The sequence below is a fragment of the Festucalex cinctus genome, chromosome 17 (genome assembly GCF_051991245.1).
Source record: "Festucalex cinctus isolate MCC-2025b chromosome 17, RoL_Fcin_1.0, whole genome shotgun sequence".
NCBI lineage: Eukaryota > Metazoa > Chordata > Actinopteri > Syngnathiformes > Syngnathidae > Festucalex > Festucalex cinctus.
The window spans coordinates 3,679,666-3,707,456 of record NC_135427.1 but is presented as its reverse complement, the minus strand read 5'-3'; the positions used below and the strand labels follow the sequence as shown (position 1 = coordinate 3,707,456).

At 42.7% G+C, this 27,791-nt stretch overlaps 4 protein-coding genes across 9 annotated transcripts; 2 read left to right on the top strand and 2 right to left on the bottom strand.

The window, feature by feature from the left end:
- Nucleotides 1–447: 447 nt before the first annotated feature.
- Nucleotides 448–11,223, top strand: g6pc1a.1 (glucose-6-phosphatase catalytic subunit 1a, tandem duplicate 1). The gene is made up of 6 exons (XM_077502575.1): nt 448–4,723; nt 4,792–4,901; nt 5,074–5,179; nt 5,243–5,358; nt 5,424–7,345; nt 10,565–11,223. The coding sequence occupies exons 1-5, from the start codon at nt 4,506–4,508 to the stop codon at nt 5,915–5,917; spliced, it is 1,044 nt and encodes a 347-aa protein (XP_077358701.1). The 5' UTR covers nt 448–4,505; the 3' UTR covers nt 5,918–7,345; nt 10,565–11,223.
- On the bottom strand, nt 1,430–3,612 carry g6pc1a.2 (glucose-6-phosphatase catalytic subunit 1a, tandem duplicate 2). Its single transcript, XM_077502574.1, has 5 exons — nt 3,356–3,612; nt 3,183–3,292; nt 2,989–3,106; nt 2,654–2,769; nt 1,430–2,219 (listed from the first exon to the last, which is right to left on the bottom strand). The coding sequence occupies exons 1-5, from the start codon at nt 3,586–3,588 to the stop codon at nt 1,717–1,719; spliced, it is 1,080 nt and encodes a 359-aa protein (XP_077358700.1). The 5' UTR covers nt 3,589–3,612; the 3' UTR covers nt 1,430–1,716.
- Nucleotides 9,129–12,958, bottom strand: psme3 (proteasome activator subunit 3). Of its 2 annotated transcripts, XM_077502577.1 has the most exons (10): nt 12,740–12,936; nt 11,980–12,012; nt 11,423–11,485; nt 11,120–11,224; nt 10,992–11,040; nt 10,813–10,931; nt 10,594–10,730; nt 9,817–9,871; nt 9,647–9,733; nt 9,129–9,581 (listed from the first exon to the last, which is right to left on the bottom strand). In XM_077502577.1, the coding sequence occupies exons 1-10, from the start codon at nt 12,779–12,781 to the stop codon at nt 9,501–9,503; spliced, it is 771 nt and encodes a 256-aa protein (XP_077358703.1). In that variant the 5' UTR covers nt 12,782–12,936; the 3' UTR covers nt 9,129–9,500. The 2 variants fall into 2 exon arrangements, with proteins under 2 accessions (XP_077358703.1, XP_077358702.1); XM_077502576.1 differs by having other exon boundaries at nt 10,813–11,040; nt 12,740–12,958.
- nbr1a (NBR1 autophagy cargo receptor a) lies at nt 11,227–27,729 on the top strand. 5 transcript variants are annotated; one of them, XM_077502573.1, is made up of 22 exons: nt 11,227–11,266; nt 13,446–13,508; nt 13,607–13,625; nt 13,761–13,783; nt 14,301–14,483; nt 15,299–15,376; nt 15,456–15,718; nt 16,849–16,968; nt 17,104–17,406; nt 17,759–17,915; nt 19,535–19,783; nt 19,876–19,986; nt 20,064–20,139; nt 20,238–20,348; nt 21,298–21,480; nt 22,178–22,276; nt 22,362–22,474; nt 22,751–23,148; nt 23,298–23,374; nt 24,740–24,827; nt 24,915–25,014; nt 26,358–27,729. In XM_077502573.1, the coding sequence occupies exons 5-22, from the start codon at nt 14,331–14,333 to the stop codon at nt 26,550–26,552; spliced, it is 2,874 nt and encodes a 957-aa protein (XP_077358699.1). In that variant the 5' UTR covers nt 11,227–11,266; nt 13,446–13,508; nt 13,607–13,625; nt 13,761–13,783; nt 14,301–14,330; the 3' UTR covers nt 26,553–27,729. The 5 variants fall into 5 exon arrangements, with proteins under 5 accessions (XP_077358699.1, XP_077358697.1, XP_077358698.1 ...); XM_077502571.1 differs by lacking the exon at nt 11,227–11,266 and adding an exon at nt 12,968–13,214 and having other exon boundaries at nt 26,314–26,457; XM_077502570.1 differs by lacking the exon at nt 11,227–11,266 and adding an exon at nt 12,969–13,214 and having other exon boundaries at nt 24,749–24,827.
- The last annotated feature ends 62 nt before the right edge of the window (nt 27,730–27,791 follow it).

The window sequence follows — 27,791 nt, the reverse complement described above, 5'->3', positions numbered from 1 at the left end:
ATGCATTCAATTTTGATATTGGAAATCTAAAAATAATTAATAAAAAATACATTGCCCCGTTCATTTTCTGTGTCCATTGACCTTTTGTTACCTTTGTCTGTGTATGACAGGTGACCCGCTACAAGCTGATTTACATCCTCTTGCTGAGGCCACCCCTAATAAGGGAAATATGGTAAAATTAATAATAATAATTAAAAAAAAATACATATGTCAATGTATGTATTGATATAAGTTTGTGTCAACATGCCTTGGCTGAATTTTCCCAAACTGCCAGCTGACATAGACGGTCACCCTGTCACTGGGTCCTCGCAGCATTTTGCTTTGAATGGAAGCAGGAAAGACCAGAGTGAGGTTCTGAGGAAGCTCGAACTTGTGCCGGAACTTGCAGGTATTATGTATTTGCAAACATCTGTTTTTAAATTGGAAAACAATGACCGAACCGGTAACAGTACAACATCAATCTTTTTTTTTTTTTTTTTAATCACTATACGAATACGAAATAAACACCAATCACTGTTTAATAAACAGTAATCAGGGAAAAATGCTTTCCATCATATTAAATATTAACCCGTGCTTGACTGACGTGCGCAAACGTGCCTCAACTGATCGCTTGTTGTTTTTCGGTCATTTGGCAACGCTATAAACTAGCAAATATTGAGTGTCTGACTCGCAACGGTGGCCTTTTGCACTCCGGCCCGTGTGAAGTGTTGTGGTGACGCGCGCGCTGATGTCATTGCAGGATGTCGGGGTTAAAGGCCAGGGATGTTTTGAAGGCCTTTTGAGGTCGTCCATTTTGGGTGCCATTAGGATTTGTGGCTCAAAGAGGACACCATAATGAGCAAATTGTTCTTGTTTCACAAAGCTTGACGGTTGTACTCTTATTATTTGTCATCAAGTTGTACCTTGGGTAGTCTTTTTGTTTGCACTTTAGATTCTAAGTAATTGACAGACTGTTGTCTTACAAATGCTATTGCTGAGTCGTCATCCCGGTCCAGTTTGACGTCTGGTCAGTCAGTGAAACAGATTAGGAAGGATTTATTTATTTAATGACTCGAGGTTTATATGTGACAAGGAAGGTGATATAATTTCTTGTGGTCAAAATGAGGGCTGGTGGCACTGTGATGAGCGGATAGCAGGTCTGCCTCTCAGCACCTTGGTTCAGGTGTTTGAATCTCAGCTCCAGGAATTTGTGGGTTTGAGCCAACTGGGCTGGAGACCAGTCCAGGGTGGGGGATTGTGATAAAATCACGGGTAATTGAGGTCCGTCTTTAAAAATGACAAGTGTTATGGATGAATGGACAAAACCTATCAGACATATTATGATAATAATGTTAGTTATGTGAAGTTTCTGCTAGTGTTCTGGAGGTTGTGAGGGTAAATTGTGATACTCAGTGACATCACGGGAAAGTACAAGAACTCCCTACAGGTGTTGTTTTCAAGGTTTTATTAAGAATAATCAAAAATACTCTGTAATATTCAAAACAAAATACAGCAACATAACATATAGCATATTTAGCTACTGAGCTCCAAGTGCCTCAAAGCATCATGGGAAGTGTCACCTGCACGCACACAAAGTTCAGTGACTGTCTCCTGTTGTTCTTGTCGGCTTCGCCTGACAATCATTTCTTTTTAAATAAATGCAATCAGCACCAAGTCTCTACACAGGAACAGGCCACCCTGCTTTCTGTTTCAGGAAGTCTTTTTTTTTTTTTGGGCTCACACAACCTTTTTGCTGTGCAAGCCCAATGCGCTGTTTACTAGGTAGGGGATGATGCTGACAGTCGCCACGGGTACGGCGGCGCTCTTGCAGAAGGAGAGCAGGTAGAAGAGGGCGGCGGTGTGCGTGGGTGGCTTGAAGGAGTCAAAGAGGTGCAGCAGCAGCAGGGAGCCGACAACGCAGCCGGCCCGGGACACCGCACTGTTGCTGCGCTTGGTCTCGGTGTAGAGCGGCGAGTGCAGGCCAAGGCCCAGGCCGAACAGTGTGCCCATGTTGCGCAGGAGGCTGGCGAAAGGGGTGCTGTCCAGGTGGACCCATTCGGGCTTGGCGCACCATCTCTGGGCTTTCTCTAGCGTCCATAGGAGGTCTACGCCCACGGCTTTGAGAACCAGGTAGAACCCCACGGCGAAGGAGGTGAGGAAAAGCGTTGTGTGGAAGTACTTCTTCATGCTGGCGCTGTAGATCCACTGTGTTCTGTTGAAGGCCTCAGCGACAATCATACCTAGGGGACAATGAGAGTCTTGTTCAGGTTTCTGCCAGATCTGTACAGACCCTCTCCTACCTAGGGACATTCAATTTAGAACGTGCTTTCATTTGTATAGCACTTTTCTGCCTTAAAGTTACTGAGAAGCACTGAGTAACTTGGTCACAAGGGCTCAGGATTGAACCCGCAACCTTCGATTTGGAAGGTGGCCACTCTACTGTCTGATCCGTGCCGAACAATCACACTTGCAAACATTTTCCATCCTGCAAGTCTGAATGTTTGCAAACATCCGTAGATATTTTCTTCACACCAGTGGCTTCTAACTCAAAAAACACATTGGATGTCAAATAAACCGTGACAATAAGCATTTCATGATCGAGGATGAAGTTGACAACCCTCTCAAGACCATCAAAGGACTGATGACCTTAATCAGTTTACTAAGTCAACCATACCTGTGATAACTCCAGCAACAACTTGGTGGGGGAAGTGGGCACCGATGAAGACCCTCGACAGACAGACGCACACTTGGACTCCCCAGAACACGGTCCAAAGGACGGCCTTAAGGTAGCTGCCAAAAGAGAACATCACGATCATGTCAGTAAAGGAAGCTTTGTACACTCTGTCCCCCTGGGAACAAATAATGCCACCACTGTTGGCTTATCTTGACAACTTCAGCTGCCTGGATGTCAAAACAACTCGATTCCCAAGAGTCAATGATCAACCACGTGTTAGGAGTGATAAGTTCTGGCTAGAAAATTGTCAACAAAATGTAGGTTTTTGGAGTCACCTGTTGTTGGGGGACTTCCTGCCACCGTGTTTCTTCTTCCTTGCTGTGAGGGCGAGGATGGATGTCACCAATGTGTAGTAGACGCCTGCCGCTCCCATAGCATGACCGGAGGGGCTTCCTGGGTGGCAAAGAAGAAAGTTATTTTATATTGTGATCCTTTTAGACCTCTGGTTGCTTCAGTGTCACCGTCATACCTGGTCCCGTCTCACAGGTCATGGGGTACTGCTCAATATCAGGGCGAATGCCATTGGTGTAATAAGGTGTCTCGTGGACCCACCAGTAGGGTCTCTCCCCAAACAAAATCCTGAAAATGGAAAGAAGCACTCGGTCATTGAAATTCTCTTATTTTGATATTATCCCACCTCACCATTTGAACACCAGATTCAGCCAGTCACCGATAACAGCGACCCAGATGAGCTTGATGCCCACTGATGGTCGCAGGTGGAACCAGAGCGGGAAGAAGATGAAGAAAGTGTTCCTGAGGTCTGCTGCCCATGACACCCAAAGGAACAAGCCTTGGGCATCCGGGTAGTTGGTCTGAAGGTAGCGGGTGCTGCTCACTCCAAAGCCCTGCATCGTGTCCATGGTGGCTTGAAGCATCGTTAACGGCGAGCGCACGAGTCACTCTAGAGTGTCGCCGGCGGTGACACAGCTGCTTTCTTTTATAGCCCGGGAGATCACTACCTAGACGCATGCTCATGTTGATCTTTGGACCTTGCACATGTGTAATAAAACACTGCGAGTCGGGAGAGTTTGGCAGCCCTGGCACACAAACATGCTGGGAGGGGAAAAAACACGACGTCAAAGTCACTCGCATCTGGCCAATTTACCGGAGTTGGCACAGGGTGACCAAAAACACGTCACTGCAATGGCTGACATTGTGAGTCATTTGTCATTGGACCTCGTTTTAATCATCTGCATCATGTTCTCCCCCTCATAAGAACCTGTCAGTTATGTAATTATCTTTTGATGATTTGGGGAAAACATCTCACTGGTCTCAATGTAGGCCACTTGCGTAGATTGTAGATTGCATAAGGCCTTCAATGATTGAATGATGGTACTCAAGCAGATAAAGTCTGATAAAACAGATATTGCCGATTGGTTGGTCGGAAGCAAGTGATAGAAGGATCTGCCAGAAAGGAAGTCCTCGCTCATATGGTTATATTACTTTCTGTTCAGAACGATGGTATCAGGAGCATCCATGCAATACAACAAGGATAAGCAAAGAAGACAGTCACTGAGTAGAGAAAATGTTTTCCAGGAAATCAGTGTGAGGGACAGACACTGACTTCTCTAATTATGGATTTCACTAGAGGAGGTCTGGGGGGGAGTGCACGGGGTTAAGAACCTGTCTGAACTGTCCACAAGGCAAACAAGCCTGCTAGCCTTGAGTAAAGTCCAATGGGGATCACACACAGACCTAATAGAGGGGACAGAGCTGTACGGTGTTTTGACAGACTGACCACAAAAAAAAAAAGATCACATCGCGCATCCTTCTTGGGAAAAAGTTTGGAATCATGGATCTGGTCCACAGCTGGGGGATCGAGCTGGCGCTGCACCTTCAGACCAAATACAGCGGCTACGAGGGCCTGTTCAGTTTTGCTTCCACAGTGGCCGACCTGCACACCACTTATTTCTTCTTCTTTCCCATCTGGTTCCATCTGCGGCGGGACACGGGCCTCCGGCTCATCTGGGTGGCTGTCATCGGGGATTGGATCAACCTAGTCCTCAAATGGTAATGATCAGATCAGAAATAGAGCAACAACTGTTTGGGGTTTAAGTTTGGCGGTCTTTCTGTGGCAGGGTGCTTTTTGGAGAGAGACCGTATTGGTGGGTCCACGAGACCCACTTCTATGGGGCAAAAGAGGCCCCTTTGCTGCAGCAGTTCCCCATTACATGTGAAACTGGACCAGGTACACTTTAACGGCTTCTCAAGGGATTGATTGGAATGATTACGTTCATTTGTGATTACATCGCATTTGACTTGCTTCCAAAGTTCAGTCCTACTGACTTACATTTGTGAGAACTCAGCTCAATAGAAGCTAAAGTTTCCGTTTCTTCCAATCTACAACTGCTGGGTTGCAGGAAGTCCCTCTGGTCATGCGATGGGTGCCGCAGGTGTCTGGTATGTGATGGTGACAGCCATACTCAACATTGCAGCAAAGAAACGATGTCCACCATCACTATACAAGTGAGTGACGCTAGCATGGTCGTTAACTTTTCGGTTGTCAGTACTCCCACTGTCTTCTGGCAGACTCCTGCATTTGGTTCTGTGGGGGCTCATGGGCCTGGTGGCTCTTGGAGTATGCATGTCCAGGGTCTACATGGCGGCTCACTTCCCGCACCAGGTCCTCGCCGGGCTCGTCACAGGTTAGTCCGACATATTGGGATCATTCGGGAGAACCTGCAAGTTGACTGACCTTGTAATTTGTTAGGCATGATGGTGGCTCACGTCATGTCAAAGGTTAAATGGATCTACAGTGCCAGCTTCAGGACGTACGCCTTCACCACCCTCCTCTTGACCTCCTTCGCTGTCGGCTTCTACCTGCTACTTAAGGCTGTGGGTGTGGACCTTCTATGGACTCTGGAGAAGGCCCAGAGGTGGTGCGCCAGGGCTGAATGGGTGCACGTGGACAGCACGCCATTTGCCAGCCTCCTACGCAACATGGGCAGCCTTTTTGGTCTTGGCCTGGGCTTGCACTTGCCACCTCTGCATGGCACCTCTGTCGGTTTTAAGGCGGGGTGTGTTGTCGTCTCTCTTGGGCTGCTTGGGCTGTTGGACTCATGGACATTTTCCTCTGACAACCTGGTTGCCTTCTACTGCTTGTCCTTCGGTAAGAGCGCAATTGCACTTTTAATCCCGACCGCGTTGGCCCCACGGGCGCTCTGCTGGATGATGACAAGAAACACAGGTGGGAAGAACTTGTAATCTTTGGGATTCATGTTTGTGCCAAATTTGTTACAGATATGGACCTTTTGCGTAATGCTAGAATGGAAACAAAATGTAGTCTTGTTTTGTTGTTTTGCTAAAAGTTACTGTACTTGTATGTCTTGTATACAAATGTCGGATACATGAAGCTAGTTTTGATTTAAAATGAAAGGCAAGTGATAGCTATAGGCGTTAGCTAATTGGCTATATGCTAAGCTAAACTCTTTGCTGCCTGGATTAACTTCATACAGCACACATTTTTATTCATGCATTCATTACTTAAAAATATTGGGATAAACTCAAACAGCCACCACGCTGTCAAGTTAGCTATAAAATGACATTTGCAGCTTTTTTGTTTTTGCTTCCTAGCTTGAGCATCAAGCATTTATATTCGTGTTTCGATTCTTTAAATGTATGTAAAACACCTCAAACATACTGTCCTTGTTCTATTTTTGTTCCCCAGCTGTTAGCTTTTTTTAGCTTGCTAGTAAGTGTTTGGATTAAAAAGAATGCAGTCATTAGCTTACCAGCGAGAGCTTCCCGTAATAGCCCAATGTTTTTTTTTCCACGGGACGCCTTGCACTGATACTGATTAATCGTGCGCGGTAACCATTAACCCGAGCATGCGTCGCGCACTCAGCCGGCCCACATAGTGACACTGCCTCCAACATACACGCCACGAGATCAAGGAGCACAATGCGTGTGTTTGGACCACATGCGTGTCGCTCTAAGAAGTCAATTCAATGTATCATAAGAGTCCATCTTTTACAAATTCAATTTTTACTGGTAACTCCATGCCCATTTGCGTGTCAGTGTTTGTGTCCGCACCAACTTTGGAATGTTTGCTATAGAAAACAAAAAAAGCTTTTAGACCTCTTTCATGTTTGAATTTGTGAAATGTTAGTCAAAAACATGTTATGCGACATTGAAAGTGTGACCCATCAGCAGCCGTAATTTACATTTCAGCAATTGAATCTGAAATTGTTTTAAATTTTTATCCCAGTAAATAAATGTTTTTTTCTGATCGTGTGTATTTTGTGGTATATTATTCATACAGATTTGATATTTTTATTTGACTAATTTCTTGATTTAACTAGCATGAAGCATAGCACGTAGCTAAATAGGTGATCTAAAGTTATGATTTAGCCTACCCAGGCGTCAAAGAAGCCTTTAGGCACAGGAAATATGTCCCCCCCCCCCTCTCTCTCTCTCTCTAGGAAAACATCTGTAGCTGTTAGATTTGTAACTTGCATATGCACAGATGAGTAACTCTGGTGTCTGCAGGCTTGGGAGGAACAAAGACAAGATTGATAACTGGAGGTCCTGTAGTGTAAGATCTCCGTGACACTGTGCCATACGTATTCAAGAAATAACAATTATTCATTCTCCAGCCCTGTAAGATGGGATACAGACACAAATTCTGCTTGGGTAAGTAAACTTTTATTTATTTATTTATTTTTTAAATTCATTTAGCAGTGTTTATCGTACTCCCAATTGGGTTCAACTGCAAGCATACACCGCAAACTTTTTATATGAAGCATGTGTTTTATGACTAAATATACATACGAATTGGACAGTTTCTGAATACGACATGCAGTACAACAAGGTTAATAGGGGGCATCACACGTATGACATAATAACCTTGTGACATCTTCCCGCCTCCTTTGCATCCGTCTTATCGTCAAAGCCTCGTCGTTAACAGTCTCGTCAACATATCCTATCAAGACTGCGGTTCGAGGAAGGCCCGCCGTGACCAAAGTGACCAGCGAGCAAATCAGCAAAGTTGCACAACAGCACGTTGTTTTTGCCAGCATGCGTACGGCGTGTTTTCACGCGTTATCTTATCTCGGGGGGGAAAACAACATTAAATGTGCTTTTCCTCAACTATTAATGTCCAATATTAACTAAAATTCCACAGAAGGACATTCGTGTTCCCAAATTGGTTTGGTCTGTGCACAGTAGTTCAAAGGAGGCGGTACTATAAATTGTAAATTATACACCGTATTTATTTCATGTCATATTTTGGGGAGAAAAAAAATAATCCGAATTTATTTTTTTTTAGAAATTTTTTTTTTTATTGAAATATGGTGTAACCTGTTGAGAACTTTTTCGGGTGGCAAAAGGTAATATTTTCTAGAAAGTTTAAAGAATAAGGCATTTTATAGAAAATATTTTTTTAAGTGTTGTGTTTTGTTTTACAAACGAAAAATATATCTGAGGACGGAAATATGTAAACCTTTCTAGAATTTTTTTTTTTTTGGGGGGGGGGTGTTAAAATTAAAGTAAATTATTGTTATTAATGTATAAGTTCTAGAAAGTTATTTTGGGTAGAAAAATACATATTTTTAGAAGAAAAGTTGCTTATTTTTTTCACTTCTAGAAAATAGTCATGTTTTATCTATAAAAATGTGACGAGAACACTTTTTCAGAGAAAAAAATAATTTTCTAGAAAAGTCATTTGGGTGGGGAAAACGTAATATTACAAAATGAAGTATATTGTAAAATGTAACTTTACAATGGGATATCCGAAGATGATTTGCATGTTCTTTTTCAAATCTACTAGATTTAGATTTTATTAGGTATTTTATTAATTTCGCCGGGAATCCTTGTACCTCCAAAATCATGACTTTTCAAGCAACCCCCAACACGCCATGTTTGTTCAATCATTAATATTGTTGCATCATCACAGAGAGCATGCCATTTCCAATATAGATTGGTCAATAATTTGCAAATATACCACCTATACATAGGGACTGATCAATTTGCGAAAAAATATTAAATTGATGCCAGTGATGTAATGCAATGAGTAAATATTTTAAAGCTGCTGAATGCAGAAAATTTAATTCTGAAATAAAACTGCACTCTTTTCTCGCATACACAATGTGCAATTTACGTCACATCTGCAGAGGGTGGGAAATTCAAACCCGAACCCACTCTAAAAAATTGGCCAGAGGCTTGCAGGATTAGCCACTGTGAATAGCTAACGTGTTAATCAACTAATTAGAAGTTCCAGTTATAAATGGTCAAATAAAAAGGCGAGCTTTAATCTATATTTATACTGTTTAACTGTTTTTACATTGACTTAACATTTGAAATCTAAAATATTTACTCTTTCCAATATGAAGTCCTTTTGTGTACCTGTCCACACTACAGTGACACCTACAGGCCAAAGCTAAAATAACACAAATATGGTTGAAATAAAAATCCCACGTTTCTTAAAAAAGGAAAGCTTTATTCAATAGAATCAATATTTTAATGAGGTTGATTTTCTTTTGTGTGGACCTAGAAACTGACTTGTACGACATAACATTCCTTGCCAACCATTGTTCAGATGAACAACAACCATTGCTCCAGAAATTCGTGCAAGCGCAACAAATCAAACCATACGACGTTATCAACTTAAAAAGTACACTCTTGTTTAGAATGCAACTTCCCCTACCATTTGGCGTCATTAAAACCAGGAAAAAAACAAATACGTCTTACAATTAAAAAAAACAAAAAGGTGTTGTGTCCATCTTTGTCTGCTCGGGGTTTGTTTGATTGTACTGAAATGACAGAACTTGAGTTTGGAGTTTGGCGGCGCTCAGTACAAGGCTTCGGCGTTACTGCTCCGAGGCCTCTTGATTTTCTCGATGTTCTTCAGAATCATGTCGTGTAACGCCACCTGCAAACGAGAACAAACGAGGCGTGAGCGTCGGGTTGAAGCCGCCGACGGCCGGTTAGACGCACGTATTGATTTCGAAGCTCCGACACGATGATCTTCAGACTGATGTATTCCTTCTCGTCGATCTCCGTTACTGTGCGTCGATAGTCCTCCTGGCAGGCAAAAACAAATGATTTCTTCTTAATGCTCTCGTCTGAACCAAATTTGCTTTTACTGGATTATGATAAGGACTCACCACGTGTGGATATTTTGCTATTTTAGAAACCAGCTTTGCTCGAGTGATGTAATATCTGCAACAAGATGAGAAACAACAAATTACGGTTTTCTATTTTGGGTAACGGTTTGGCTCTAGTCCAGGAGTGTCAAACATGCGGGCCGGATCAGACCCGCAAAAGGTGTTTAATCCGGCCCGCCAGACGACTTTGTCAAGTAAAAAAAAAAAAAAAATTGTAATGTCGGACCAATTCATCAGCCAGTCACAATCAAATACGGTATATAAATTTGTAATTTAAATATGAGTAATGTAACTTGTACACGGAATCGCCCTGTGAGTCATTATTTTACACACATCTTAAAAGTTATGTTTTTTTTTTTTAAATCATAGACCAACAAACATGTTAAATATGACACAAATTCAATTTCTGGTAACACAAATACATATGACAAGGATTAATGTCCTTATAACTTCATTAACTGTGCCACACAATGCATTCTGGGAACTATTTATGCAAAGCAGGTCGATTTAACAAGTCCGGAACTCATACAGGCAAAGTGTTGCTGCGTTTCATTTGCATTTGTGTTATTTTTTTAAACAATAGATTACAGTTAAGCTCCGTAATTTAGGGCTGGCCCAAAAATCTGTGTATAATTGACGGCAGTTGTTTTTAAGTTATATACAATTATTTTACCGATTCGGCCCACTTAGCATATATTTTCCTCCATGCGGCCCCTGAGCTAATATGAGTTTGACACCCCTGCTCTAGTCTAATGTACAGATACACACTGGGCCGACCTGGATATCTGGTCGAGGTAAGAGGCCGCCTCGCCTTCCACCGTCCTCAGCTCGGCCACCGTCTCCTCCTGGATGGACACCCCAAAGTTGTTTCCGTCCTCTATCCTTGGAATCAGCAGCTGCACCCACATTTTGACCTGCGCGGGGGGACCACAACGTAACACTCGCCGGCCGCTCCACAAGTCGTCTGCCGGCAATTTCCGTTCTGACGCCGCTCACCGTGTTGCATTTCTCGATGAGCGTTCGGATCTCCGGTTTGACCTTTTCGATGAGATCCACCAGGTTGCCGTTGCTCTTCATCATCCCGCCGGGCATGACGAAGACCTTGGTGCCGGTCACTGCGCAGAAAGGAGAAATCAGTCGAGGGCCACACAAGCCGGTCGCTGTGTCCAACTCACCCTTGTCCTCCATGTCTCCGTCCTCCAGCTTTCTCTTTCTGGCGTTTTGCTGAGACGACACGACACGCGCAAGGCGTCAGCGGCAAGCTAGCTACTAGCAATGACGTCACAGTTCAACAGCGGCTCACCGAATCGAGTCCATCGTGGAGGTTGGGGAGCAGGATGGGGTCGGGCACCGTCAGGTTGATGTCCGAGTGGATCTCCTTCAGCTCTACGATGTTGATGATTGGCTCCTGCAAGATGATGAAACACATCGCGCTCCAAATAATCACCGCGTGAGTCGCCTGCTTCATTTACTATAACTTTTGATACCATGTTGCATTTGTAAAACTTTTAAATTATTAAGTGGGGGGGGAATAAAAATGCATTTGTAAATATTGCCTTAGAACAAGTTTAAAAGCAACGACGTTTCGACATGCAAAGCCACTGACCTTAAGAAAGTGATCAAGTTCCAGTAACTTCTTCGGGAAAAAATTAGCAACTAGGTCCTCGGCCTGAAAGAAATGAACAACTTTGAGAATGTTGTGATAAACTAAACGGAATAAAACACGTGCTCATCACGAACACGGCAGATGCTTGTTTATGAGCTAGCTTGTAAACAAACTTAGATGTAGCAAACGTGTGACGTCATGCATCTTGAGAGAACGTCTCTGATCAACTGCTGAAAGAAGACTGATTCTGTCCTCTTTCATCTAGAATTGACTGAGACTTGACTTTATTGATCCCTTTAGGATGGCTCCCTCTGGGAAATTTACATGTCCAGCAGCAATGAGAACAGATAATAAAATAAAAAATAATTCAATCAATCAATAAATAAGAATTACAAGATGATGCAAGAATGGAAGAATGTTGTTTTTTGTGTGATTGTATTGCTTTAATGTTTTGTGTTATATTTATTTTTTTGGCTTTCTTTGTGTCAGCTAATAAATAAAGATGACTTGACTTGGTTTATTGGCTGCTGTTCGTCTTCCGGTGCATTAATACTTACTTCTGCAGTGATACGTTCTCGAAATGCATCGACCTGAACACACATGGAGAGGGGAAAAGCCATTTTTACTCACAGTACAAAAATTGACATTTTTCTGTATTTGCTCCATTAGGCTAACCTGGTATAATTTCAAGGAAACGTTTTTTTTTTTATCTGCATCAAAGGCTCACAATCACAGGATGGGTTATTATTTGTAAAAATAACGTCATAACATTATTATTAGTCAAATCAATTATAAACGGTATTTTAACAAATGTAAAAAACTCTGGAAAATTATAACATTAAATATGAAACTTTAAATGTACACTACGACGATTAGTTGACATTTTATATTCAAGAAACATAACATTGTTACACTTCCGTAGTAGTCTGCATCACCATAAACACACACAAACACATAGAAAAAAATCATTTCTACAGAACCGTGGAAAAGATGAAAGTCACCATTCTTGTCCTCCATCTGCTCCATTGGGCTAACTCGGTAGCTCCTAGCCAACAGGGCCTTTCGCTACATGCGTTCCGAACCATTCATGACTTTTCCTACCCGGCGAGTGGCGACAAATTTATCGCCAAAACACATTATGCGCATTGTCGGCGAAATTGGGATAGATCGTGAGAAGTGTTGGCAACTGTGTTGGAGTACGCGGGAAACAAGCCGGCTAGCACGGCCCGATCATTCACATCATGCTACTCAAAATGAAGCTAACGCACTATAGCAAAGTTAAATCTTCAGCTGGACTCGCGGCAGCCGGGATCGTACCTTGGTTTTAATTTCATTGTCCACCTTGAGCAGTGAAGACATCTTATGCTGTCGGATAGGCGAAGAGCGAGCGTCCCAACAGCATTCAAATGGACTTGGAGAGGGGGGTAAAAACGTGTGTGGCTTTACAGCTTGCCAGCCACACTTGGTGAGCGCGCTGATGACGACATCATAGCGCGACGGTCCCGAGAGGGGAGGGCGTCTCGTTTGAGCGGAAGTGCGCGTGCGCTGAAAACGTCACCGTATTTTTCTCGACGCATCTGACGATGTAAACAAGAGAAGACAGTCGAGCGCAACAGGGAAATCGAGCGCACCGGCGGCACCTCAAATTCAAAGGCACTTTGTCGGGGGGTGGGCTCGCGATCGGCCCGAAATGGGGCTCCCGGTGACAATAAAAGTCAATTTTCGAGGGAACGTCAAGAGATTCCTGGCGGGCGACCTGGACAAGCTGGAGTGGAGCTCGGTGGAAGCCTGGGTGAGCTGCTAGCCGAGCGTGTTGGCGCAGTTCGACGAGGACTAGGCCCTTGACGTGGCCTAGCCTCGGAAGTGGCCGCATTAAGCCGTTAAATGTTTTAATCGGACACTATTCTAAAAAACAACAACTAGGGAGCGTACGTTAGACGTTAAGAGACCAAGTTGCAACAACGGTCGAGTTTGACGTGGGAGTAGCTAATGGCTGGTGATCAGATGTTTGTTTTAATTCCAGATCAAAGCGTCATTCGGAATTAACCACTTTCAAGTCAAGTACTTTGACGAGGACAGCGAAGAGGTAATATAATACCCGTATGCACACGTGACAGTGGGATGTTTTTTTTTGTCTTTTTGTTTCCATTATTTATTCAAACGTCTCCCTCTTTATTTCTTTAGATTTGCATTAACAGTCAAGGTGAGAAATACCTGTTTCATTCTCCAGACCGGATCCATGTTATTTAGAAGAGAGCAGAAAAAAAGAAATAAAAACTATACAATGTTGTTTTTTGGTTTCCAAATGACCTGATTCAAAATTGTGTTCTAATTTCAGACGAGTACGAAGAAGCAATCAAGGTACTGGCGATTTCATGAGCTTTTATTATTACTGTATTATTTTCTGACAGGAACTCAAAAGGTGAGATCAAAGACAAAAAATGATGCAGCGGTGTTGCCTTTATGGCACAATTATGGCTTAACTGGAAGATGTAACCCAAACATAAGGGCTGGGTGATTATTTGTTGTGATTTATTTGAGGTTGTTTGTCAGGATGGCACTCCAGATACATTTAAGCCATAGTTTACACTAGTGCTTTATACGGCTGTGAACAGAGTGGAGCAAGATTACAGAAAAAGAGGCAGTATTGGCAGTTTATGAATTTGGTCTCTATTTTGGCTTTTCCAACCATAGGTCATATTGGCCAGCCCTACCGTACATTCTTTTTGAAGATGAAAGGCATAATTGATCTTATGTCACAACAAGCAAGCACAAACCTCACATTCCGTTGATGCACGTTGCTAAGCACACTGTCATTAAGTTCAATCTGTGTGGCGCTATTGTTCACCCTGCGTCATTGTGGCTTGTTTGCGAACAGAGTGCCGAGAAGCAGGGCAACCACCTCATCATGAACGTCTACAAGATGAAGGGGCAGGCTTGCGGCGGGCCGCTCAAGACCGAGGTCAAGGAGCTGAAGGGCGACCTCCGACCGGCGCCGCCCTACCCGTCGCGGGTCAAGACTGTGGACAAGGGCACGCAGGTCACCCCGGAGCGAGAAGCTGTAAGGACCCAACATGGATTCATTCTCCTCGTGTTTGCACGTATGAGTCATTTGGCACTCCAGTCAACGAGTGAAAACAGTAAACGGTAGGACAGAAACATTTTTGCAACAAGTAGAGATGAAATGAGCTGTCGTAACAAATTATCACGGACCACGAATGTAAACCAATAAAACGATAATATTCCCCATTTGACATCATAAGCAATGATCAATATATACATTTTATTTCGTCATCAGCAAATGAATAGCAAAAATAATGAAAATGTACCCCCTCTCCCCCAATCTAGAAATACCAGAAAAATACCATTAAACATGCCAAAAAAAAAAAAAAAGTCCCTCAAGTTTCACAAACGTAGTCCCTGCATTTCTACTAAACGCTAACTTAGCTGCAATGCTAACCGGTTTTTCTGCTCTCATAATTTGTGAGCGTGGACCAAACCTGCGTGGGTGTATTTTCTTGAACAGTGACAAGGTGTGCTCAGAGCGTGGCTGAAAATGCCAGCGAACGACAGGGCCGACCATATCAAGATGAAATATGTCCTCCGCTATTTGTTTACATTGCCATCCCGCCTACACACGCACCCGACACGTCAAGTATTACACTTAAAAACTGGACTAACCAGTAAAGGCAGACTTAAGCCCCTCACATCCGTCCACGGTTTTTGCTCATGCCTTTTTTCCATACATACGAGAAAGGTATGGAATGTTTTGATGTAACACTGAAGAAAGAAAACTCTCTAAACAGGACTGTCTTACAGTTCTGAGCTTCTCAGGTTAATTGAAAACTATTTTCTGCTTTTTGGGTTGGTCCCCAGGTGACCGCCAAGGACAACAAAGGGTCCAAAGCAGAAGACGAGCCTCCTCCCATGTGGTTCCGATCCTACATGGAGAAGGTAAAAAAAAAAAAAAAGTCATCCTCACGCTATATTCAACATCCCCTTTCACCCCTCCACTAATGTACTTTCCTCACAGTTCAAAGACGAAGTGGTCAAGGAGGTGGTGGAGCGCATGTGCAGCGACTTCTCCGGACAGTGTTGTACGCACAAGTCTCCCGCGCCGCCACCCCCCGAGGCAAGCGGGCCCAGTTGCGCGCCAGTCATGGGGCCCAGGCCCGGCCCCCCCGCCACCACTGTGGGGCCCAAGCCGGGCCCCTCCACCTCCAGCGGGTCTCTTGGTTACACCCCCAACTGCAGCAGCTGCAACAAGCTGACTTCTGAAGGAGCTTACAAGTGCAGGTCGGTCCTTTCTATTCACGATATGAACCTCACGGTATGATAATTATTACAATATTGTGGGAGGTTGGCATTATAAATAATACAAAAAAAGCACACTACTTTATAATGACTCACTATATTGTTTAAAAAATAAAGCTCATATTGACATACATAAATAACCTACAATTACTAATAACACTTAATATTGAGGCACTAACTTGTTACTGCATGCACACATTGTGAATCAAGTCAACTTGTGGAGGATCTCAAATGTGTTATGGTCCCCTTCATCTGGCCATTAGCGTGGGTCTTCAACGTAGGTGGCCAAAAACATGCCTAATTAACTCATTCATTCCCAGCCATCAAGCCAAGCAATCAGGACAAAACAAAACAACAATATATATTTCTATCTGTTTCCTTTTTGCAGCAATTAGCATTAGAATATAGCTAAGTTTCATCATCATTCACAAATCTGTTTAAAACTGTGGGGAAAACAAATTGCAACATAGCCCTGGTTGATCTCTTATACTCTGCTGCCACCCACTGGCTGTTTTTGTAATATCTACCATTGCTTTAACCTTTTCAGTTCAGAGGCTCCATCAAAGCCTGCTTTATGCTCTAGCATAAGAAAAAAACAAAAAACAAAATGTATAAATACGTCATTGGGACCCTGGTAATATTTAAAATAGAACGTATTTGTATGTTTTTGGGAGCAAATGAGTTAAAATTAAACTGCAATAATGAACTAGCCACCAGGGGGTGCTGGAGAGCATGAATAGCAGAGCCGTAGTGTTTGGCCAACTTGGTTTCAGTATGGTAACAAGATGGTGTCCATATGTCATGTGACCATTACTACGCTGTGATTGGTCAACTGCTGGTCACATGACATGGACGCCATCTTGTTACCCTCCTAAAAGCGAGTTGGCCACTCTCTCTATGGATCTGACAAATGGGATACAATCTAACCTTTTTAACAGGCGCCTTTAGTATGACATGACAATGATGTTATTGCAGGAATTTTAATATTGTTATATCGTTACAACCCTAATTTACGGTTTGTTGATTTCAAGTTAGCCACTTCTTCCTAAAATTGGTCAAATGAAATTGCGCTCAGTCACTCCCCTGCTCATGTTGGCTCTTTTCCCAACTAGTGTTTGCCCGTCCTGCATCCTGTGCGAGATGTGTCGGCACAGCCACGACCCCAGCCACAACCTCGTGCGAACCAAGACGCCGCTGTCCATCCCCGAGCACGGAATGTCGGGAGAATTGAGGTAAAGAGTGACGATGGCTTGAAACGGGGTGAAACCTCTCCGAGAAGCTAGCTTGGCAGTAGCTCATGAAATAGTTCGTGGAAGCAAATCTTGATAGTCAACAAAAAGGTCTTCCCTGATAACATCCCAAACCAGGTTCCCGCGGCGAGGAGACAGGACGGTGCGCAAGGCCGAGCGACAGCGCCTCAAAGCGGAAAGGAGGCAGCTGCGAGCCGAAGTGAAGGAAATCAAGAAGAAACTGAGACTGGAGAAGCGGGGCCTGCAGTGGAGCGGGCCCTCCACCTCGGGCCGAGCCGCCGCCGCCGCCCTGACGAACACGGCCTCCGCCTCCACCCAGGCCCCCGCCCCGCCTCCCCCGCCGGACACGGCCTCAGGTCCCGCCCCCGCCCCGGCCCCGGCCCCGGCCCCGGCCCCTGACCCCCAGGCCTCCAGTCCAGAGTAAGCGCCGCCTGGGAGGGGCGTCCAACAAGTGCTGGGTTACCTCGAATCCAGCATGGATGCAATTTTTTTTTTTTCCACGAAAATGCCATCTTTGTAATCTAGTCTGTATGAGTGTGTCGCTGGCTGCTCTGCGCTGGTGGGGAAATGTCGGAACTACCTCAGTGTGAAAACTGCTGCTGCTGCTGCTGCTGCTGCTTCATAGATTTTCTAAGAGAAATGCTTTCTGACCTGCACACACGCACACACAAATCTGGGCTCCTGGCATTTTTTTTGATTGGTAGACAACAAAAAGAGATGAGAGTGAGAGCGCAGGGCTGTTTTCAACAATGCTCTGTACACTTGAAACTAGGGGTCCCGGGGCCTCGCACTCCTTGCTGCCCACTATGGCCGCCTTGTTTCTGGATGAAAATCTGCCGGACGGCACCCGTCTGGAGCCCGGCACCAAGTTCATCAAATACTGGAAGATGAGGAACTCGGGAACTATCGGCTGGACCCCCGAGACCAAGGTACCCTTCGCACCCGTCTGCCCCCCCAGAGGACAGCCTCCACTCTTTGACCCCCCTTCTACTGCTTCACTCTGAGCACCTTTTTTCTCTTACTACTCACAAAAAGTGCTAGTCGGCTTTTGGGTAGAATTTCAGGATGAACTAGTGGAGTGTTCGCCTGCATATTTGCGCATTTACAACTTGTGAATTCACATATTTTTGGGAAACTGTAGAACTGTTTTGTGCTCCGGCCAAAGTTTTGTCTATGCCAGGGGTCTGCAACCTGCAACTCTGGAGCCACATGTGGCACTTTAGTCCTTTCGATCTCGAAAAAAAAAATATTACTGGTAATTAGTATGATCTATTTTTTTTTTACATATTCTTTAAATGAATTAATGATTGAGATTAAAATTTTTTTTTTAAAATGTCAGATCAAATTTTCCAGTTGTCAGAAAGAGAGACCAAAAGTAGATTTTTTTTTAATTACTTAAAAAGTTACCATAAAATGTCAATATTGAATTTAAAAAAAAAAAAAAGTCAGAAAAGAAAGTAACCATAAGATGTCCGGAAAGAAAAAGAAGGCAGAAAATTAATCATAATTATAATACATGTCAGAAAATTTCTTTTAAAAAAGGCAGGAAAGAAAATGTTTAAAAAGTAATCATAAAATGTCCAAAAACAAAAGAAAAAAAAATCCCATAAATTACCATAAAATGATTCCTAAATTACCAAAAAATATCAGAAAATTGGGAGCAAAAAAGGCAGAAAAAATGTTACTATATAGCCATAAATGTCCCAAAAAAAGAAATATCCTGAAGATTACCGTAACATGTCAGAAAATGTATTTTAAAAAAGGCAGGAAAGAAAATGTTCAAAAAGTAATCATAAATGTCCAAAAACAAAAGAAAAAAAAATCCCATAAATTACCATAAAATGATCCCCAAATTACCAAAAAATATCAGAAAATTGGGAGCAAAAAAGGCAGAAAAAATGTTGCTATATAGCCATAAATGTCCCAAAAAAAGAAATATCCTGAAGATTACCGTAACATGTCAGAAAATGTATTTTAAAAAAGGCAGGAAAGAAAATGTTTAAAAAGTAATCATAAAATGTCCAAAAACAAAAGAAAAATTACCATAAAATGATCCCCAAATTGCCTAAATTTATCTTAAAATTGGTAGCAAAAAAGGGAGAAAAAAATGTCAATACATAGCCATAAATGTCTACAACAGGAAGAGAGGCAGATAATTACCATGTCTATAAAATTGCCAAAAATGTCAGAAATTCCACAGAAAGGAAAAGCTAAAATAAATAAAATCCAAAAACGGAAGACAAAAAGTAGAAGCAAATTAATGTGTATATATTATATGGTGCTGTCATATTTTTCTGTTATGTTGCAGCTCTAATTAGCTCTTGGGCCATTAATAAATGAGACTAACGCCACTGCTGTTTTCATCACAATGTTAAAATGTTTTTTTTTTGTTTTTGTTTTTGTTTTGTTTTTTGCCTAAAATGACTCTTGACAGGAAAGGTTGCTGACCCCTGGTGTTAGCTAAAAATAATAATAATAATAATATTTGCGCTGCTTTGTGTGCTATTGCCATTTCGTGTATCTCATGTGTGTGCGCGCGTGTGCCCAGCTGGTGTTCATGTGGGGCAACCTCGGCCTGGCGTCGGAGGAAAGGAGGTCGGTGCCCGTCCCCCTGCTGCTGCCGGGGCAAGTGGGCGTGGTCAGCGTGACCTTTGTGGCGCCCGTGATGGAGGGCACGTACACCTCGCATTGGCGACTGGCGCACCGCGGCCACCAGTTCGGCCCGCGCGTGTGGTGCAGCATCGTGGTCGAGCCCGGCAACGGCCTCAACGCACTTCAGCACCGCCGGAAGCGACTGGTAAGTCACTATTTTTCGGACACGCGCACGAAGATTCTCAACAATACTTCAATGGTGATGCTAATGTTGCTAATCTTTGTTGTGCTTGTCAGAGGGAGCAGCTGCGGACGAAGGATGAGGAGGTCCGGGCCAAAGAGAGCTTGTCCGTGGACGTCAGCCACAACGGCTTCTTCCTGCCTTACGTGGACCTGCTGACAGCTCAGGTGCGCACCTCAGACCGCACGCATACATGCATAACCAAAATGGCAGATTCAGTGTTATTTTTTTCCCTCATCTTTAGGATCTTTTGTCCTTTGAGTTGATGGACATCAACATTGTGCACGAGTTGGAGAAGGTTCCAACCAACACTCCCGTGGGTAAGACCAGATGGTGTGCTGTGCCAACCGTTACTGAGCCAAGACGCATACTTATCATAGAAAACGTTAACGGTACACATTTTTTTCCCCCCCTTTAGATCTGACACCCTGCATCTCCCCTCTGCCCCATGATGCACTAGTGCCAGAGAAGGTGCTCGCTGCGCAGATCAAAGACGACACGCAGGTCACAGGTGTCCGGAAACTTTTTGGTAAGCAACTGAATTTGTAAAATTAGTGCTTTTAACTCATTTGCTCCCCCCCTAAAAAAAACATGTAAATACGTTGTATTTTTAAAAAAACGTATTTATACGTTTTTTACATTTCTTTATGCTAGAGCATATAGAAGGCTTTAACGCAGCCTCTGACCTGAAGATGTCGTTTAAAGAAATGGTAGTTATTACAAAAAAGGCCAACAGGTGGCAGCAGAGTATAAGAGATCAACTAGGTCCATGCTGCAACAAGTTCTTTTCCCCAGTGTTTTCATCAGGTTTGTGAATAATGAGCAAGCTTAGCTATATTCTAATGCTAATTGCTTAAAAACAAAAATGGATACAAACATACTTTTTTGTCCTGATGAAAGAAGAGACTTTAATCTTTCTTTTGGTAGGTTCCATGTTTTTATATCAATATAACAAAGGGGGTTGCTTCAGTGAAAATGGCTGGGAGTGAATGAATTAACATGTTTAAAGTGAAAGTCAACCATCATCATTTCTTGAGAATAATATATTGTATGTGACCTAACTCATCTAAACAAGACATTCTGATTAATGTTACATTTGTGGAATATGAGTTATGGAGCAAAATCCAGCCATTTTTATGCATCTTAGGGGGCGGCCATTTTGCCACTTGCTCAGGCAACGACCAAACACAATTCACCTGTTTTCTGAAGCGGAGCTGTGATTGGTTGTTCAGTGAGACCTGAGCAACTGTGATGTCATCTTCAGTCGACAGCAAGTGGCAAAATGGCCGCCTTCCGGGATTGCTAAAAATGGCTGAGTTTTGCTGCTTCACTCATTTTCCAGTAACGCAATATTAATAACCAAAATACCGTACGTAATTAGACTAGTGGGGCTGCATAAGCATATTATGATACAATTTATTTATTTATTTTTTGCGGGGGTTGACTTCCTTATGAATAAGGATGTTTGTCGTACAAAGGAGGAAAGCCGCGGCATCCGAGGGAGCTGTGGGTGGTGTCGGCCCCGGACGAGGAGCGCGAGGAAGAGATCAGCGGCGCTCAGTTCCTGTGCGAGACGGTCATGCGCTCGCTCACACTGGAGGAGGAGCCCGACCACAAGCCGCTGCGCAGGAGCCAGCAACATGCCGACCGCCAGGTGCACGGTGAGGAAGCAGCTTGGGTAAATCCTCATATGATCAGTTCAGGAAAAATGGAGGACGTTGATTTACAATAGAGGAGGTGATTAACTCATTCACTCGCCGCCATTTTCACATTTCGCAGTCCCGTTCACTCCCGGCTGTTTTACTGGATTTTGACTGATTTTGCAAGGCCCACAGAATATTGTGTTCTATTGCTATAAAAGCCTATCAAACCTATCAAAAGAAAGATTAAAGTCTCTTCTTTCATCAGGAAAAAAAAGTATATTTCTATCAGTTTCCGTTTTGCAGCAATTAGCATTAGAAGAGAGCTACGTTTCATCACTTTTCACAAATCTATTTAAAATTGTAAGTAATTGAGCTTTTTTTCTACATGGCCCTGGTTGATCTCCTTTGCTCTGCTGCCACCTGCTGGCCGTTTGTGTAATAACTACCATTTACCATCAAAGCCTTCTGTATGCTCTAGCATTAAAAAAACAAAACAAAAAAACGTATAAATACGTCTTTGGGACACGTAAAACATAAAAAAAAACAACGTTTTTACACGTTATTGGGAGCAAATGAGTCAACATTAGCTGGTTTAGTGGGACTTCTTCAAGTACTCCACCCATTTTAAATTTTGACAATGGAAATTTAAAAAAAAAAAAGTGAAAATTGTTTGACAAGTTTGACTTTCCATGACAGTTTCTTTGTTCACTCTTAGTCGTCTCACGTGGTCCAGCTATCGGCCTTGGGAGGGATCCGCCGCCTGAGATGAGCGAGCAAGAAGGAAATGAGCCAAGCGTGCTAAGAAAAACACCAGGTTGGCACAACAACTTTCTGCTTGAAAATGCCTCACCTGTAATACATGTTACGATACATGCGTATTTTCTATTGTTCCCAAAAAGCTGCGTCAGAACCATATGATGTCCTACCCGCTGATCCGCATTGCGATGACGAGGACGATGAAGATGAAGATGTGAAGGATTGTAAGGAAGATAAAGTGGACGACTGGGATGAGGTAAGCAAACTAGTCAACTTCCTGTTAGACGATCACTCTACCTACCAACCTTGTCACTAGTGAGTTGTCATCTTCTTTCATGACCACTCAAGCAAGCTAGTCAACTTGTTTTACATGATTACTTATAACCATGTCACTAGTTAACTTCCTGTTATATGAGCACTAACTTTCTGTTAGATGAGAAATGTTTGTGGCCACAAAGTTTGTCTTAGCTCGCATCACATATATAGCGACCTTTTTGTGTTTTGTTTTTTTAATTTTCTTGTCGTGCGTCAGGTGAGCAGCCAGACGTCGTCGTCGTCCTCCTGCGACGACTTCATCATCGTCCTCCCCGACTGCTTCGACACGACTCGTCCGCTGGGGGAGTCCATGTACAGCTCGGCCATGTCGCAGCCCGACGCCGTCGTCACCGCCACGCTGGCCAGCCCCGAGCCGCTGCGAGAGGAAGACTACGCCTCGGACGTGGGCGGGGCCTCGCCGCCGCCGCCTCCAGGGGAGGAGGAAGATGAGGAGCAAACGGAGGACGACGAGGACCTGGCGTGCGACGGCGCGTCCTCGCCCGCCCTCACCATCCACAGCAGCGTCAACCAGATGCTGTGCGCCTCGCAGACTTTGGACGCCGCCACGCTCACCCCGGAAGTAGTTCCCCCGCCGCCGGCCATCTACTCGCCCAGGTGTGATGCGCACTTCCTGTTTAGCCTAGGCAACTTCCTGTATCCTGTTCATTGAACACAAAGCAGGTTTTGTTATGGTAGTCAACTTCCTGTTAGCTTCTTATTGTCGCGGATAAACTTTTTTTTTTTTGGCCTGCTTGTCGACTCAGGTCAGAGGCTTTGTACCTGGCAGAGGACGCTTGTCAAGAGGTTGATGAGTCGCACACGCCGAGGGTCCACGCCAACGGTGAGAGACGCTAGTTTTTGGTAGAAAAGGAAACAAAGTTATTTTCTATTTTTGCTTAACATGACCACTTCAACTACAGCGGTACCTCGACTTACAAACATCCCTTCATACGAAATTTTCAAGTTACGAAACTCCTCAACAGGGAAATAATTGCCTCTCGCGTGAGCGATGAATAAATAAAATAAAAATGAAGTGTTAAAAAAAATGAAGTTCTTTACAAAACAGCAGGGAAAAACATGAACAGATGACCATCATGTTTTTTCTTTAATCTATTCTTTGTTTTTTACATTGTGCAATAAATCTAATTGTAACGTGTATTTGTTACATGTTTTGATGCATTTTTATGCTTTATAAAACATTTATGTCTGAATTTTGGGAGGCTTGGAACGGATTAGGGCGTTTACATTGAAAATGCGTCTCTACTTCCAAAATTTTCTACTTAAGAACTTTCTTCCAGAATTAATTAATTTCGTAAGTAGAGGTACCACTGTACTCAAAAAAAATGTGTAAATGTAGAGCACTGATTAACTCTTATTACTGCCATACATTATCAAAAAAAACAAAAAAAACAGTGCCAGCCGATTTTGAGCATTTTAACTCATTTTTCAAGGCAACCAGAATATTGTGCACTTTTACTACATATACAATGTGGGTACCAAATGAAAAATCGCATTCCATTCTTTCATCGTAAAAAAATGATGTTTCTACATTATTCCGTTCGTTAGTAATAATAACCATTGTCATTTGAGTGAAAAGATGAGAAAACAAGCTTTATGTGAAGATACATTTTCTCCATAAGTCACTTTGACACAAAATATTTTTGTTTTGTGACGCTCTGCAAATTAGGTTTAATGTGACAAAGGCTTTGATCATTCATGCCGTCCTCGAAAACGTTTGATTTCATCCAATTTCATCAGATTCCGTCATGTTTCATTGTAATTCCGTACACCGGCAGCCCCTTGGAAAGAGATTCAATGCTGCCATCTGCTGGCCATAGTTAGTGTTTTTGATTCCACAATTCATTGACCAGACAGCGCTCCACTTCGATGTTGCACTTCCCATTGATTTAAAAAAAAAAAACGTAGTTGACATCATTTAACGTTTATGGCGGCATACATCGCAGTTTTACTTAGCGTTATTAAACGTTTTTGGCAGTCAAAGAGTTAAGGTAGTTAGCTATTAAAATTGTTATTGTATGAAGAGGATTTGTCTCATTTTGGGTTGAAACAGGAAACCCAGTGTGGCGTGTGAAGGAAAGGCGGTTATCACGATTTGCCGTTTCAGCAGAAGGCGCTCTTCCTCTTTTCGAACACGAGCATGTTGTTGTTGTTGTTTTTTTCTTCTCCGTTGATCCTATTTTTGCAGTTTCATCAGGTCTGTCCAGATCCGCTGGATCAGCATCCAGCGCCTTCGAGACATACAACCCCAGACCCAGCAACGCACTGCAGCCCAGGTTCTTCTCGTCATTTAAGACAACACAGGAGGATGAATTAAGACTTTTGTTGGCACTGCTGTGAGGCTAATTTTGTGTTTATTTCAGGGGTCAAGGAGGTCTCACCGAGGGCCTGGTCAAGGGGGCTCTCTCAGTGGCGGCGTCCGCTTACAAGGCGCTTTTCACCGGGCCCAACTGTCCCATTCAGGTACATCACCTCATATTGCCATGGAGAAGAAATGGGGGGAAAAAATGTCACTTGGGAAAAGTTACCAGGCAAACAAGGTTGAATGTGGGGAAAAAAATATTTGCCAAACCAAAATGAAGGCCCCCTACTTATTAAAAATGGCAATTATGCTTTGCTATGTTTTAATTGCATTGGATTAAATATTTTCCAAATTTCTCATATTTTGTCATTTTGGAGCCAACATTAATTTTCAGTAAAAGTGACCCCAAAAAAATGGCGTCATAATTTTTACAAGTGCAAGTAAAAAGTGCCTTATTTTCTGCAGTAAATATTTTTTTCCAAAATTTTAACATATCAGAAATGCTAAATTTTCACTTGTCTTAGTTTTAATTTCAAATAAAAAAAAAAAAACTGGTGCAAAGAATTTCCATGGTTAGCTGCATATTATAAAGTTACTGAAAATTTTAATGAATAGTTCCCTGAAATTAACAATTATAAATTGATGTCTTATCGTCTGTCAAATTTTTTAAAAAGGGCCGATAGTGTTTTTTTTTTTTTAAATAGATTTTTAAAATTTATTTCCATTTATATTTTTATTTTAAGGGATACTTTCCTTATTTAGCCATTTTATTTCCTTATTTATTAATATTTTGTCTGTAATAAATCTGATATTTTCATTATTTTTCATGTACAGTTAGTACCTTTTAAAAACACATTTTGCAACTTACTGTCAACTGAAAATGACATCACAATGTGCTCCGAGCTCAGGTAACCAATCGCAGCTCAGCTTGTGAATGTCACATGACCAAACCTAGGTGAGCTGTGATTGGTCATTACCTGAGCACATGTGATGTCATTTTCAGTCAACAACAAGTGGCAAAATTGTCTTTCGTATTAATTGTGCGAAAAATAATGAAAGTATCAAATTAATTATAGACAAACTATTAACTTTTTATTGCTATAATTGGTAAGTATCACTTTAAGATAATTTTTTTTAATTTGTTACAGAATTGCAGAATTTCCTTTTAGAATGCCTTTCTTAAATCTGTGTCTATAAAAAATATTTCAAAATTTCTGTAATATTGTGATCATTTTGTACTGCTCTTGTAGATGAATAAATTTTCAAAATGTCAATTAAAAAAAATCAGTTTTGTGATATAAGCATATTTTTAGGCTATATTTCATTTTTTAAGCGCTAATTTATTTTATTTTTTTGCAGTAGGTCAATCCTCATAATGACAATATGCAAGGGAACACTAATGTAATTTTTCCCCAATTTTTTTATTTTTATTTTTATTTTTTTTTAAATATATTTTGCAGCAAGACCGTGCCAACCAGCCTTAACGTGTCCCCTCTCTCGGCAGCGCGGCGTGGACCCGGCGGCCCGCCAGGACCCGTCGCTCATGGCCATGCTTCTGGAGATGGGCTTCCGCGACCGGCGTCTCAACCAGCGTCTGCTGCGCAAGCACGGCTACAACCTGCTGCACACCGTCAACGAGCTGGTGCAGATGGCCGAGGACGCGCCGCCGCCGGCGCGCGCCATCCAAGCTCGCCACTGATGGAAACGGCGCGTGTCGATGTCGGGGTTTTTTGTTTTTTTGTTTTCTTCTATTATTGCCTCTCCGATAATCATGTTGAGACATATTTTAAATGGTGAGCAGAGTATCGTTGTGTTCATTTGGACCAAGCGTGATAGTGACGAGCTGCTTGTAGATGAGTCTGATTGGCGGCTAGCTTTACATGTGGGGATGAAAATGGAAGTTTTCGTGTTTTTATATGGACGTGTTTTTGATGGGCTCGCGCGAACGTCCCTTTTCCACTGCATGGTACCTACATGACACAAATTTCTGCTCAAGACAGGGTTCCAAATACATGCTTAAATGTTAGCTTGATCCACAGTCTGTCCCAAACTCCTTTTTGGATCAAATGTTCCTCCTTTACTGAGATGCAAAGTACTATTTGTAAATTTTCTAGTATCTGCTCAGACAGGGTTCCAAGTGTAATTGTAAAAACACACTTGCTAGCTTGAGCCATAGCACCAATCACATTTTTAAATCAAATTTGCCTCTTTCACTAGCGTGGTGCGTTCAGTGCGGCGCGGTACGCCGCAGTGGAAAAGTGACGCGAGTACGAACGAACTGTTTGAACGTCGGGTAGTAAAAAGCGCAAATAGCGACGCGACCCCTTTCTCCGTGTAACCGTAGTCCACTTTGCCTAAACAATGCAATCTTTTTGTATCCGAGTACTGTTCTCTTTTAGACGTTGACGTGTGGAATGTATACAAAGAATATAAACGGAAATATATAATCACCTGCGGGAGTTTCGAGTGGTGTTCCGGTGGTCCGCTTGACGCCTTCTTCCCGCTTCTTTCACCAAAACCTAGCGAAGCTCGTATTAGCAACCTGAGATGTCTCCGCAAACAACACATTCCTCAATCTCCAGTGGTACCAACACCTTTTATGATTATGACTTATCATTATTAACGCCTTTTTATCAAGCATCTTCATCATTATTAGGTCATAGAGTTGCTTCTTCTGCGGTGTGTGGTTTTGGAGAAGATTTCCTATTCTTTTATCGGCGTGAGTGTGGTTTTGAGGTGACCGTGTGCCGTGTTGTCCGTGTCGTGCTGGATGTTAGGATAGTTTTTCAAAAGTTGAGCTTGTAACATCTTTTGCAAACACTTTCACAACCCTTCTGCTGTAGATCCCAAAATAAACGATTTGCACATGGCTTGTATCGAACGCCTACGTTAATTCTTCATCCTGTTTTTGTTTATGAATACAGAATGGGAAGTCTGT